This window comes from Thrips palmi, unplaced genomic scaffold, assembly GCF_012932325.1.
Source record: "Thrips palmi isolate BJ-2018 unplaced genomic scaffold, TpBJ-2018v1 HiC_scaffold_18, whole genome shotgun sequence".
Lineage (NCBI taxonomy): Eukaryota > Metazoa > Arthropoda > Insecta > Thysanoptera > Thripidae > Thrips > Thrips palmi.
The window spans coordinates 20,135,748-20,149,751 of NW_023144627.1; the positions used below are offsets into that span (position 1 = coordinate 20,135,748).

The following is a 14,004-nucleotide window of genomic DNA, read 5'->3' on the forward strand; positions in this document are numbered from 1 at the left end:
TTTTCTGATCATTCAGCTGTCATCATGAAAATCATTGGCTCAAAACCTAAGTACAAGCCACCATACTGGAAGTTAGATACCACCTTACTAAAATCAGAAGAATATCAAGAAATCATCACAAATATTCTCAATTACTTTGAAGAAAAGAGTCAACAGCCTACCTGTGATATAAATATTTTATGGGATCAACTCAAAGAGGAAGTAAAAATTGCATCACAGAGATTCACTAAACATCTGAATCAAAAAGCTACAGAGCAACTGTCCTTACTTCAAGCGCAGTTTCATCATATTAGTTCTAAGAATCAACTTTCAAGCAAAGATGAACAAATCCTCATCCAAATTGAAAAAGAAATATCTCAATTTTATAAATCCTCATCAACCAACAAACTTCAACTCTTTGAAACTCAAATCTGCAAAGAAGCCAACACCCAGTCAAAATTCTTTCTTCGCCTTGCTAAAAAGGCGACTTCGTCATTAGAAATGGATCAGCTTGAAGTTGACGGAGAAGTAACAACTGATAATACAAGAATTTTTCCATTTGTTCAACAAACCTTTGCATCATCCTTCTCTGATGAAGATATGAACCAAGTGGATCCATCAAACAGAATATATCAAGATCTCCCAAAACTGTCACAGTGTGACAGAGAATTTTGCGAGAAAGACATCACTGAAAAAGAAATAGAAGAATCAATAAAACAAGCCCAACTGAATCGTGCCCCTGGTTTTGATGGCCTCCCTATAGAGTTTTACAAACTCTTTTGGAGTAAACTAAAAGTTGTGTTCATGAAGCTAGTCAAAAACTTTGAAGAAACAGGAGAACTCCCCAGAAGTATGAAAAAAATTATCATCAGGCCGATTCCAAAGAAAGGCGATAGACTGAAGCTAAAAAATTGGAGACCCATTTCTCTTATGAATACTGACTACAAAATAATATCAAGAGTCTACAGCAGAAGAATTTCTTGTGTCGTGTCAACCTTATTATCATCAGACCAAAGTTACTGTGTCCCTGGCAAGACCATCTATGATAACCTTCATCTTATTCGGAATGTCATAACACACTCAAACCAAACCAACTCTCCGTTGGCTATTCTCAGTCTTGACCAAACTGAAGCTTTCAACAAAGTATCTCATCAATACTTATTTCACCTACTTCAAACTCACAACTTCGGACCAAAATTAGTCAAAGCCATCACCAGTCTCCTCACCAACAAGCAAGGCTACATCAAGATTGGAGCAGCACTTCTAGCTCCCTTTCTCTTCAAAATAGGTGTCAGACAAGGTGACCCTATTGCTGGGCCTCTATACATCATAATAATTGAACCCTTCCTTCGATTAGCTGTTAAACTTATGAGTGTGAGAGGTTACTTGATTCCCCAGTCAATCAAAACAACCAAATGCACAGCCTTTGCTGACGACGTAAACTTCTTCATCACACAGGATCGAGACTTCGAGACAATCAAAGAAGCATATCGATACTACAGCCAGCAATCAGGAGCACAACTAAATGAAGCCAAATCCTCTGGTCTCTTTTGTGGACAGTGGAAAAATAGAATGGATAAACCCATAGAATGTGAATGGAACTCTGAAGGCTCCAAATTTTTGGGAGTATATCTAGGAAATGAAAAAAAATATGACTAGCTGAAGTCTAAGACTTCTGAAGGCTTCGCGTTCTAAGCTGCAAGGTTCCACCTTGGTGTGAAGAAGTGAAGAAGGGTAGATGTATGCATATGAATGGTCGTGGAAGGCTGTGTATTTTGAAAATGTGTAGTGTTTGACGTCTGAGGAGGGAGGTTACCGATGCCATCACATTACTCGTGAAGTGTCTTATTTTCTTAGGAGGGAGGTGTTATGTGAAACTGTGTACTGGAATTAAAACGATTTAGTTGATAATATTGAATTGGATTTTATTTATGACAATGCCATAGTACTATAGGAGTATATAAGAGTTCGGTTGAAGTTGAAGGGAGAAAATTAGCAACATTATGGAATGTGGGAATTAATTTTATATAATATATGGCATATAGTATGTAGTAATAATTACAGCATGTTATGAAACATCAATATTCATATCATGAATCACACTCGAATATTCATTCTATATCTGTTATGATCGACACATATTGTGGCAGGGTAGGGATGATTATTTTTGTATGCTTTAGAGATGGTAGGTGTTTATGATGGTAATGACAAAGATTTTGATTGATTAGGAAAGGTAGTATTAAAGTTTGGGAAGAATGTGAGATAGGAGAGATGCTAAATGAGGTAATTATTGGGTGGTTTTAGGATACTGAAGAGAACTGAAGCTGTCAATGATGGTGTGTTGTATGTGTGTTTGATTAATCTTTCAGTGTACTTTGCAACTCTTGAAGGTATTGGAGTCTTGCATTGGAAGCTGATGTCTGTTAAATCTATGATGTAGTTCTTGTCTGCTGATGGCCCGAAGGAAATTGACACTCTACAGATAGGCATGTCAAATTGTGTAAGCACGTGGATGCTGAAGAGGTCCAACAATTTAAGCGTATTGGGAATTCTGGGCATGTTTACCATGAAGGGAACCTGCGAATGGGGAAAATGAGTAATGAGTGTTGTAGGAGTTTATGAGGGAAGTTGAAGAAAATGTGTTGAATGTTAAAACTTACATCAATCATCTGGTAATGTTGATCATTGACGCTGAGGGATATGATACTTCCAGTACTTGATGCGTCTGGATATTTCTCATGGAATTGTGCGAGGTATTCCTTGATGAAGTGTTCTTTTTTTGTTGGGATTTGTTTTTGGCCACATCGTACATAGATATCTACATCATTGAAGTGATTGGTGTGACCTGCGCACCATGCTGCAAAGCCACCTGAAGAAGGAAAGTGATATGTGATGCTTTGTATTGTGTGATTGTGTTGTATTTATGTGTATGAATTTGACGTACCTCCAATAAACCATGTATGTTTGTTGCAGATTCCGCAGAGTATATCGCAGAACTGTATGAGGTCCATCACCGTTTGTTTGATGGCATCACTGATATTTCTTGTCTCTTGCATTTGTCCTGCATTAATTGGCTGGTTTGATTGTAGCATAATCTGGCAAAATTCATTTGCCTTGTGTGTCTCCTCATCATATAATTTCTGAGCAGAATTCATCAGGCTGGGGAGAATGGGAGAATGGATTTGATTTTTGTTGACTGGTTGCTGGGATGGTGGAATTCCCTGTCTGGGTCTGTTCTCTGCCTAAAGTTTGTGGGCTGGGTTGGCTGATGGGTGGGGGATAGCTGTTGTCATGGAGAACTTGAAGTGTTGAAAAGGCTTGTGTCTGTCTGGTGTGTCTGGTACGAAATCTTATTCTTCTAGGTCAAGTAGTGAAGGTATGTAGAAATATGTGGTTAAATGTGTGGATATAAGGGGTAAAGTGGTTTGTGTTATATTGAATGTTGGTTTCAGATGTCTGATGAACTGGATGATCTGTTGAATGAGGTGCAGGAGTCTGATGTAAAGATTCCTGTTGGTGAACTTGAAGTTGGTGTTCTGTATCCTATTCGGTCCCTTGAACGGTCCAATAGCAAGGTGCAAGGGAAGGAGATACCTGGAATTATATGTCGGGTGACATCTCCTGAATCGTTGAATTTGTTTACATATCTGCCAAAGTGTTTTGTAAGCATGAAGGATGCTTTGTATGATCGTATCAATACTGATGGAGCCACTGATTCAAAGTGGAGTCTTGTGTTTTATGGCAGTGTTGGAAATGGAAACATTTGTCGTCTTGTACGTCCTGGTCAAGGTTAGTATGTATTCTAATTTTTTTTTATTTTGATGTGTGTGTAATCGTATTTTGACATATGTGTTTGTATGTAATGTGGTAGGTGTTGATGAGGAGCTGTTGAAGAAGATGTCGTCTATGAAACGTCGTGCTGAAAATGCTGTGTTGATGAATAATAAGAAGATGAAGTCTGATTGAGTGTAAAGAATTGTGGATCGTTGGTGCTGCATGGAATGTGGGTTGATTTAGTTTGGTGAAAGATGTGAGGTGTTTGTCTATGTTCGTAATGTGATGTGAAGGAAAATTTGCAGTGATACATGTGTCTTGTGTTTGTTAATATCGTAAATATTTGGAATGATTGGAAAATTGAGAAGTGTTCTGTACATATGAAAATAAAATGTGCTATGCTGAGTCAATATTTATTTTTGTGAAAAAATCTGGAAAATATATTTTTTATATCTTTTTTTGTCTTATTTTAATGTGTCAATGCCCGTCTATCTATCTATGTGTATGGTACTGCATTTAGTACTGCTGAAAATTTGACTGCCAATAAGAGGTCATTTTGAGAGAAGGCGGTTTAGGTTCATTGTTGCTGTAGAACTGCCCATTATTATCAAGCAGTATTGAATCTGAGATGGTATGTAGTAGCAGAATTATTGAGAGCCTAAATTAGTGGTGTGTGATGGATATTTACATGTGTATTCTCTGATTTCAGTCTAATGATATGTCTCCTGTACCGCTCATGGAAGCGAGGTACTTATTAAGAGGGAACATGTATCGGATCACCTTAATTGAACGAGTTGAGAGCAGAGTTAGAGTGCATTTCATGCTAATGAATGGAAACATCTATTATCTTGTGCTGCCAATTCATTTTAATGCATTGCCAGATGAGGCTATTGCTCATCTCAATGCGATTATTAATGGCCCAGTGCACCATTTATTTTTATGCTTCTATGGAATTTACAATGGTGTAGAAGATTTCGAAATCTACGATTCATCACTTGGTAATTATTTAAGCAATGTCAGATAGTGTTGAAGGTATTGAATGGAAGAGTAATAAGAGATTTTAATTTCAGCATTTGAAGAACATCGTTTTCTGTCATGCCACAAGCTTGAGTAAAATTTTTATGTATGTGTGATAAATGATGGTGGCCGACATGTAAGATGCGCGTGCTGAAAAATTATTGGTGTTATTCTGTGGCATGTGTTTAAAGTAGAAGAATAATAAGATTCAAAATTTACTAATGTTATTCTGTAGCATGTGTTTTCATGTTATTAAAATTTGATGAATGGTCTATGTATATTTCTTTGGTATGTGTATTGGGTCAACTATATTATGTAAGGTGGGATGTAATGTAATACATCATACACAATTAGTTAGCTGTTCACTTTATTGCAAAATGTTTCTATGAAAGCAAACCGAACTTGTGCGGCAATTCTTTTTGGGTCACGTAAATTGGATAATCTTTTCATGAGGAATGGGTAGATTAATAAGTTATTTAATCTTCGTACTCTTGAAAATGCCACGTATGAAAGTCCTCCAGAGAATTCTCTGTCTTCAATGTCAATGACAACCTGGAGAAATACAGACATGTTATGTGTGAAAAAAAAAATGCTGGTTAAAAAATGTCAATGAAAATGAGAAAGAAAAATAAAAAGAGTTATTTACCTTGTCAAGCGTCATGCCTTGCGATTTATGAATGGTGCATGCATAAGCAACGACAAGAGGAAACTGCTGTCGTGTGCATTTTGTGTTTTGGTCATCTGTCCATGATGCTGACATGGTTCTGATTGGCACAACGTTTTCTCCAGGGATTAAAGATGGTCCTGTATATGATGGAAATGTGCACATGATGACTGCTGGCATTCCATTTGATGCATTTGTATTCTCATCAAAAAGGATGTCATGGACATATCCAATAGTGCCGTTTACGAGTCCTTTTTCTACCCAAAGATTATGCCTTAACATGACTTTGCAGCCTTTTGCTAGGTATATTTCTTTTTCCAGACCATCTGCGTCTGAACTTTTTCCTAGTGCTGCATGTTTATTGTTATGCTTTGCAGGTATTTTTAAAACTGGCACATATGCTCCATGATTGTCTCTAATGGTGCTCAATTTTTTCTTATTGTAAGCTTTAACTGTAGCTTTCTTTGCAAACAATCTCATAGCATCTTCAAATGAATCTTTTTCTTCTGGAGATACGCTTGATGAAAATCTTTGTGATAAAAGAGTATAACTATCATCATCAAAGTGTCCAGTACTCAATTTATCAAGCATTTGAAGGAATGTGTCATTCTCTTGTCTGAAGCATTTTTTTAGAATAAAAGTCTTCTGAAATGCCTTTTTAAAGATTGCCATTCCGTGTTTTGCCATGTTTGTATCAGCTTGAGTGGCATAAATTGCAGTATCTCTTACTGGTGGTAATTGTTTGATGTCTCCTAGAAGCATTATGCAAATGCCGCCAAATGGTATATCAAAATGTCCTGTTGCTTCTTTGCATCTTAAGTCTATCATTGCTAACTTTGCACATCCTATCATTGAAAATTCATCTAAAATAATATATTTAATATTCTTAAATTTATCAGCAAATGCTTTTCCAAGTGCTCCAGTGAGAGGTTTAAAATTCTCTAAAAACTTTGGAAGATGAAATATAGAATTAATTGTTCTTCCATTGATGAGGACTGCGGCTGCGCCAGTTGGTGCACCAAGAAGATATGAGTCATTTCCAAATTCATTTTCAAGTAATGATATGACATGTCTGATAAGAAGACTCTTTCCAGTACCTGTTCAAGAAAGTTTCCATTAGTATAATACGGATATATGATAATATAATGTGAATGAAACCTAATATGTTACCTGCTTTTCCTTGGACTATGGTACTCTTGATGAAGTCATCTTTTCCTGAATGCATATGCTTGATTTGTTCTGAAACAAAGTCTATAACTTCTGCTTGTTCTTTACTTAATGTGACTGGAGGTGGTTGTGTAGTCGGTGTATCTGAAACAGCCGATTTATCTGCAATCTTCATTCTCTCAATGAAAGTCTCAAATTGCTTTATGGTTCCATATTTTTTATATTCATCATCGACTGAGTGCCAGTTGTGGTGTATATCCTCTTCTCTTCTCCCTAGCTCTACTTCAGGAATAGTAGAGTGTGGACCCAAATGTGATAAAATCATGCCTTCTTCATCTTCAATATCATCGACATCACTTCCATATTCTTCATCTGCTTCTTCAGATTCATCAGGCACAAAATGAATTTCACCAATTTCACATTCTGCAGAATGAGACAATTTATCTACACCTTTTTCTTTATAAATTTCTTCCCATGTCTCATAATCTGCTAGCAAATCTTTTTCACTCCTCCATGGAATGTGTAACAGAACCTGCTGTCGAAAGAATTTTTCTTTATCATTTATAGTGTATCGTGGAAATACTCTGACGATGTTTTCTTTATCAGGCTTTGACCATTTTGGAAGATTATAAAATCGTGCTGATTCATATAAAGTTGCATGAGCATATGTATCTGGTCTTGATTGATATTTTTCAATGATATTTGTTCCTTTATTTCTGATATCATCATCATCAGTGTCTATGACTGGAATCCATTCTTCATTTTTAAAGTTGACTATTACAAATTTTCTTCCTCCTGCGTTGTATAGCTTTAATCCAAGAAGTGTGTGCATGACTTCCTGTGCTGAAATGTCTCGCTCTGCGCAAGAACGAAGGAAAACTTTTTGCATTACCTTTTTTGCCTTATCATCTTCTTCCAATGTCTTAATCACGTCAGAAAATGTTGTTTCAAGAAACTTTGAAGGCACTTCACATTTTGATATATACTTTGTTAAATATGCTATTAATGCCTGTTTCGAAATGACTGGAGCTATATCGATGTTAGCTCTCCATAGTTGTATTATGAACTGGTTATATTTATTCAATTTACTGTCATTACAGGCTGGAGAGAATTCCCATTCATCTGTTCCTTCTTTTTTCTGTATAGATGCATCTGTTTGCAATGGTTTTGGAAAGTTGAATCTGCACTTTCCCTTTCTCCAGCATGGTGCATCTGGGCCACATTTTGTATGTCGCTGCACTTTATGTAACAACTGTGCTAAATCTTCTTGAAAATTGGTTATTGCATTGTACGTGATTCTGCAGGGATGGACATCTGAATCATTAGTATTAGGACATGGGTCTATAGCACTGACTAATTTTGAAAAGTAGTCCAATATGTTATCTAATGTCTGCTCTGAAGCATTGTCTAAATCTGACACATCAGGTGCGTCTTCGAACCAGAATAAACCATGAATATGTGGTGAACCTCTGTAAAAACATACAGTTAATTGTATTACATATAATGGAGTGTGTGTTTAGTGATATTTTTATGTTATCTTACCGATGCTGATATTCCACTCGATACCAATAATCTTTCACTTTATATTTTTTCTTCATCACCTGTTAAATGAATCATAAAGTATAAATATGTTTTACATGATAAAAATTTATGTGTGACACTGTTAATACGTACATGTTTGATAAAAGACTGCACTTTGTGATCGAAAAATTCGTCAACAACCTTTGGATTATCTTGAATCAATTTTCTTCTGTCAGATTCCGTGAGGGTACTTATGTCATCATTCCCCGTTAATAACTTGAATAAATCACTCCAGTGTCCATCTGCACAACTTAATGTTAGGAAGATAGTTGGCAACCCCAATTGCTCAACCATATCTCTCAATTCATTAGCTCTTGCATGCCAGAATGCTTTTGTTCCTCTTAAATTTGATGCATGAAACATAATTTTCTTCATTATTGTTGGATTTTGTGCAATCAATTGTTTTAATCTCTCAGCTGTCATATTTTGGTATTCAGTATGTTTTTCAACAAATACGTTGCCATCTTTTAAAGCAGTCCATCGCATCCAGGAATTATATGCAAAGAATCTGAATGTTGTATGCTTTGCAAATCGTTCATCATGGTAATATATTAAATGCTTAAAATAATTTGATGTTTTAATTTCATTTTTTCTCGTCTGCCTGAGATCTGCGTTTCCATATGGAAATAATGATGGAAAAGCACATGCGATATATCCTGGTGTATTGAATTCATCTATAGGTTCATTACCTAATTTAGGCCAATCTAAATATTCTTTAATTTGCTCATCTTGCTGAGGAAATTGAGTGTTACTGATTCCTGTATGATATATTCTGTCACCAGTTTCAGTATCAGTATCAATAACATCATTTGATTCACTTTCATCATCCTCATTATCTTCCACATTGAGTTCAGACAAAATGTTTCCATCTACTGGAAGATTATTTAAATATTCTTCATTTATATCTACGTCTTTGTAGTATGGATTGTGAATCTTTAACCACTCTAAAGCTTTTCGAATCCTCATTGATCGCACTCTAAAATCATGATATCCATCATCTTTAGTTTTTCTTCTAACGTTTACAACTGCTGCCAAATCTTCTATTTTATGGGGCAACTTTCTGGCAAAGTCATTTACATGTTGTGGAAAATTTATGACATTTCCTCTGTATCCGTACTGCAAACCTTTTAACTTGAAATATGATATAATGGGATGAATTCGTGCTATTAATTGTTCCTCAATAAATGTAAGGTCTTTTAGTTCATCTGGAACTTCACCAGGATCCATATTATTTGATTCAGTATAATCAGAACATTTTTTGCCATGACAGCATTTCTTTGGAGCTTTTGATCCCACTAAACGTTTCTCTTTACAGTGGTCACATGTATACCAAATTAATTTATCTTCTAAAAATGATTCTGCACATATATCATCAGATATTATTAACATTGGTTGCTGGATATTATCTGTAAAAATAAAAATTTAATGGTATTATTTTTCCGTCCTCTCAAGCAATTCTAGTATCTAAATACTCTATTTACCTTTCCATGTCTGTGTCATTGATTTAAAATCTTCCATTATTTGCTGTGGTAGTGGTTCAGTACTTATTTTAGATGGCACAGCATTTCCCTTTAACCTTTTCCTTTTTGCAGTGAAATCTTTAAAGTGGTGATCCTCAAAATGGTCACTACAGACAAAGTACCGTTTATAACCACTCAGTGGATCTACCTCAGCGATGCGTAGATTGTTGATTATAGATACCCATTCAATATACCTGGATGAGCAATAATAGCATTACTTAACATGAGGATTTTGTAGTTGATTACTAAGCATCTTACCTTTTTAAATTATCTTCATTTATCACTTCTTGTCTTTCTACTTGTTTCACTGGCTTAGGGAAATGAAACATACTTTTGTTTACATTTGTGTTATTGCACTTTGGAACACAGCATGTCTGCCATGCTCTTTTTTCCTTAATAACCTCATATATCATTGGAATAATATCCATATCATCATCATACATCCTGATAAAATACATTTCTCATTAGTCACTATCAAAAATGGAACAACAGTGATTTTTCTTTAACATTTCACCTTTCATTATCAGTTTCTTCTAAATCATTCTCTGGATCACCATGCATTGCAATTTGAATAGCATCATTAAGTGGTATGCTTTTGTCTTCACATCCATATGAAACCTTATACACTTCTATGTCACTATTATCTTCATCAGTCTCCTCCTGTAAAATCCAGTCATTAAAAAAATTTCATTTCCATCTGATGAGTTCAGATTTGACATATTTGACATATATTATACTCACAAAACTGGGTATCACTACCACACTTGTTGCATTTTCTTTTTCACTTTCAATGTACTTCCATGTGTTTTCTCCTCCATTCATGTCAACACAACATATACCAGAAATATGTAGGACATGTTCGTCTTCTCTGACACTTTCCATAAACACCTGCCAATTAGAAATGTTACATGGCTTGTTTGCAATTCAATTTCACTCCTATCTATTCACTTGATTTTTACCTGATTAGTTTCACTATGCTCTCTTTTGCAATTTTCAGAACAAGTATCTTTTTCAGATGTAACAGTACCATTTTTCTTTGTAGAGTATACCTCATCAATTTCACTGTTTTCTGTCTCTTCAACATTTAATATGATTCCTTCTTCTAATACAATATTATGATTGTTATCATCTATTTCCTCATTCACTCCTTCATTTTTTGTTTCTTCTTCACCTTCATCTTTGGAACCCCCATCTCTATTGACTTTCTATAACATAATACAGTAAATAAGAACATATAAAAAGTACAATATTCTTGATTGCCTGATATTTCTTCACTTTTTTCTTTTTCATTGTTTTAGAGATACCTTTTTTGTAGGCACAGCACCTTTCTTTAAACGAATACGTTTCACTACATTACTATACTCTGAATCATTAAAATGATCACTGCACATCCGATACTGTTTCACGGTATCATGAGTTAACTCTGCATTACCACTGAATATGATCCATTTACTACACCTGAAAAGATCTTTCGTGTCACAAATGCTTTCATACTAAATTACCAATAATTTTTTTCTTTTTATTCCTTACTGTTCAATGTGTGATGGGAACTTATGCAATCGAACTGGCCCTTCTTCTCCATCTAATCCTTTGAAATTATCACACCCATTCACGCAGCATTTCATATGACGACCAATCTTCCCCTGTTTGCGAGTACCCATCATCTTTTTCTTTATTATAATTAATAACAATATCCACCATTAGTAGGCTACCATTATATCAGGGAAGAACAGACTTGAATCAGTGTATCACACCGACCCATGCAATGAAAAAAATATCCCAACTTTTACATATTTTACGATTTATTTATTCCTTCATTTTATCATACGTTTCATTTCTCCCACTTCCACCTTCACTTCAGACAACTCATTACATCCCTCTCCTTTTTCGTTCCCATGTTTAAAACATGCAAACTCTCCCGCAAACGTTGTGCTGTTGGCACTATTCAGGGTAACACTGCAGATTCTTACTCATGCAAAATTTCTTCATTCATTTAAGAACGTAAAAATTCACATAATACATGTATTCTACAACACACTTTTATTTCACGCTACACATGGTAACCACCATCTAGAAAAATCCAATACATCCACTTTCATCCGTACATATCACCTCCCCACACATCTCCCCCGGCCATGAACAGTTGGCAACACCACCACCAACAAAACAAATGAATATCAATCTCACATCCACGACGATGCTAAGAGCGGTCAGGGCCCTTTAGACTCATGGCCGAGTGGGATTGTTTCAATGCCAGTTCTAAGGGGATGCGAATAGTCACTCAGCCAAAGAACAAAACTGGCAACAACTCAGCACTAAAATTAAAGGAACCTTAAACAGGTGGTCTCAATTTGTTAAACTAACTTCACTTATTGGAAGGAAAATAATTTGCAATCAACTTGTTGGCTCTCTACTTATACATACTGCCAATGTACTACAACCACCCAAAATATTTATTCAAGAAGTTCAAAGAGAGCTAAATAATTTTGTATGGCAAGGAAAGCATTGGGTACACTCAAACTACCTTTATGCACCTCAAGAAAAAGGAGGAATTGATCTCATTAATATTCAAGCAAAAATCCTTTGCCTACGTCTAAGCCTTGCCCACAGAATCCAGCAAAATTTCTACAACAAGAAAGCCACTTTTCTCTTTCATCACTACAACCTATCAAGATATGGCAACATCGATCCTCAACTTTTCTTCTGCCAGAAGAAACAAGAAGTGGAAATGGCCAACCTAGACATCTTCTACCAAAGTGTGCTTGTTGCGTGGCACAATATAAATCCATCTCCAATTACAACAACCATCCCAATCAAGATCCTCAGAAAAATGCCTCTCCGAGGGAGCAAGCTAATTGAAGAAGACAAATTGAGAATCGTCCCTGACTGGAACATCTGTGGATTCACAACCTTAGAAAAAATATTGGAAGAAAATGGAAATTGGAAAACTCTACAACTGCAACACCTGCCTATCAGCCAACAAAGAAGATTGTCCTTCAACTACAACCAAATTAAAATCTACTTCAGCAAGAAAATGGAAAACCTTGATCCATCAGAAATCTTGAACCAAACAAGATTTCAATTTGATTCTCCATATCAGAAGAAACCAACATTTTCCAGCAACAAAGAAGACACTTTATCTGGCAAGTCTGAACTCAGTTCTCACAAAACCAGAAATTACTGAAAATCAAGAATTACCCCAGAGAAGATAATTGGACAGCTTTATATGCTCCACCAATTGACAGAAGAGATTCAGATGTTTCATGGAGATTACTTCATGACGCCCTTGTCACACCCAAGAAATTGCAACAATGGAATGTAATCTCGGAAAAAAACTGCCCCTGGTGCCACAACAAAGAAGGTGATGTAATTCATATGATTTTTCAATGTAGGGCAGCTGCTCCATTGTGGACTTTTGCATCCAGCAAAATCACTACAATTCTAGGAAGCCAGCATCCAATCTCGCTGCATCAAGCAATAGTCGGTTTTCCACCAACAACATCGGAAGGAAGATTATCCAATTTTCTGCTGTCCTTAGTGAAAAGCACTATTTACAGGACATACATGAATTACATTAAAGAAGAGTCACCACCATTGCCAGCTTACCTACAAATCTTCAAGAAGAGAATAGATTACAGAATCAAGCTAGAAGAAGTCCACGCTGAGCTATGCAAAACTACAGAAAGTTATAAAACCACCTTCCTCATAAATCAAGCTCTCTCCCCACCCCCTTCATCAAATTAAATCCCAATCCAAATGTTTTCCAGCCATTTTCACCCTCAGCTCTTCTTCATATCCCAAAACTCCAAACTTCAACAAAACTCCACCACCTTTCAAAAATTAATCACAATCCCTCAAACCTCCAAGAACAAAAAGAAAAAGAAGAAAAGAAGAGACTTGTGATGACGTCTGACTGACCCCGCAGCGGTGTGCCACGCTTCGAGACAGCCGGCTGCCAGAGGACGACGCCTGCCACCAGCCGGGTAGGCAACCACCACCACGCCGGAGCGCTCCAACCCTGATGTGGCCTACCCCACAGGCGCTTCTCCGCAAAATCTTCTGAAGACTATATCCTTTTTACAAGCTTTTTGACTTTTATTTTTTCAAAATACATTTATTTTCTAAATTATTAAAATGTTTATTTAAAAAAAAAAAAAAAAAAAAAACAAATTGTAAAAACAGCACCACACACCAAAGAACACCTCAAGTTACAATGAAAACGGCATGCTTTTTGTGACATATATTTTACACCCCCTTTGGCCCGCATTGTACATTTCAAAACCCCCCAATAAATCATTTTAA

At 36.0% G+C, this 14,004-nt stretch overlaps 2 protein-coding genes across 2 annotated transcripts; one reads left to right on the plus strand and one right to left on the minus strand.

Moving 5' to 3' along the window:
- Positions 1-3,264: 3,264 nt before the first annotated feature.
- LOC117645000 lies at positions 3,265-4,063 on the plus strand. Its single transcript, XM_034384866.1, has 3 exons — positions 3,265-3,355; positions 3,432-3,768; positions 3,851-4,063. The coding sequence occupies exons 2-3, from the start codon at positions 3,432-3,434 to the stop codon at positions 3,943-3,945; spliced, it is 432 nt and encodes a 143-aa protein (XP_034240757.1). The 5' UTR covers positions 3,265-3,355; the 3' UTR covers positions 3,946-4,063.
- Positions 4,064-5,124: 1,061 nt separating this feature from the next.
- LOC117644774 lies at positions 5,125-11,366 on the minus strand. The gene is made up of 12 exons (XM_034384391.1): positions 11,233-11,366; positions 11,007-11,160; positions 10,662-10,907; positions 10,444-10,590; positions 10,217-10,362; positions 9,961-10,146; positions 9,664-9,896; positions 8,276-9,588; positions 8,144-8,202; positions 6,605-8,070; positions 5,417-6,531; positions 5,125-5,322 (listed from the first exon to the last, which is right to left on the minus strand). The coding sequence occupies exons 1-12, from the start codon at positions 11,364-11,366 to the stop codon at positions 5,125-5,127; spliced, it is 5,397 nt and encodes a 1,798-aa protein (XP_034240282.1).
- Positions 11,367-14,004: the final 2,638 nt, after the last annotated feature.

What these genes read in the sequence shown, in the direction of transcription:
- LOC117645000 (XM_034384866.1), top strand. Translation starts at nt 3,432, where the DNA reads ATGTCTGATGAACTGGATGATCTGTTGAATGAGGTGCAGGAGTCTGAT. An exon ending in TCTTGTACGTCCTGGTCAAG is followed by an intron (nt 3,769 to 3,850) that starts GTTAGTATGTAT and finishes GTAATGTGGTAG; the next exon opens with GTGTTGATGAGGAGCTGTTG.
- LOC117644774 (XM_034384391.1), bottom strand. Translation starts at nt 11,366, where the DNA reads ATGATGGGTACTCGCAAACAGGGGAAGATTGGTCGTCATATGAAATGC. An exon ending in AATGACACAGACATGGAAAG is followed by an intron (nt 9,589 to 9,663) that starts GTAAATAGAGTA and finishes TTATTTTTACAG; the next exon opens with ATAATATCCAGCAACCAATG. An exon ending in CATAGTCCAAGGAAAAGCAG is followed by an intron (nt 6,532 to 6,604) that starts GTAACATATTAG and finishes TTTCTTGAACAG; the next exon opens with GTACTGGAAAGAGTCTTCTT.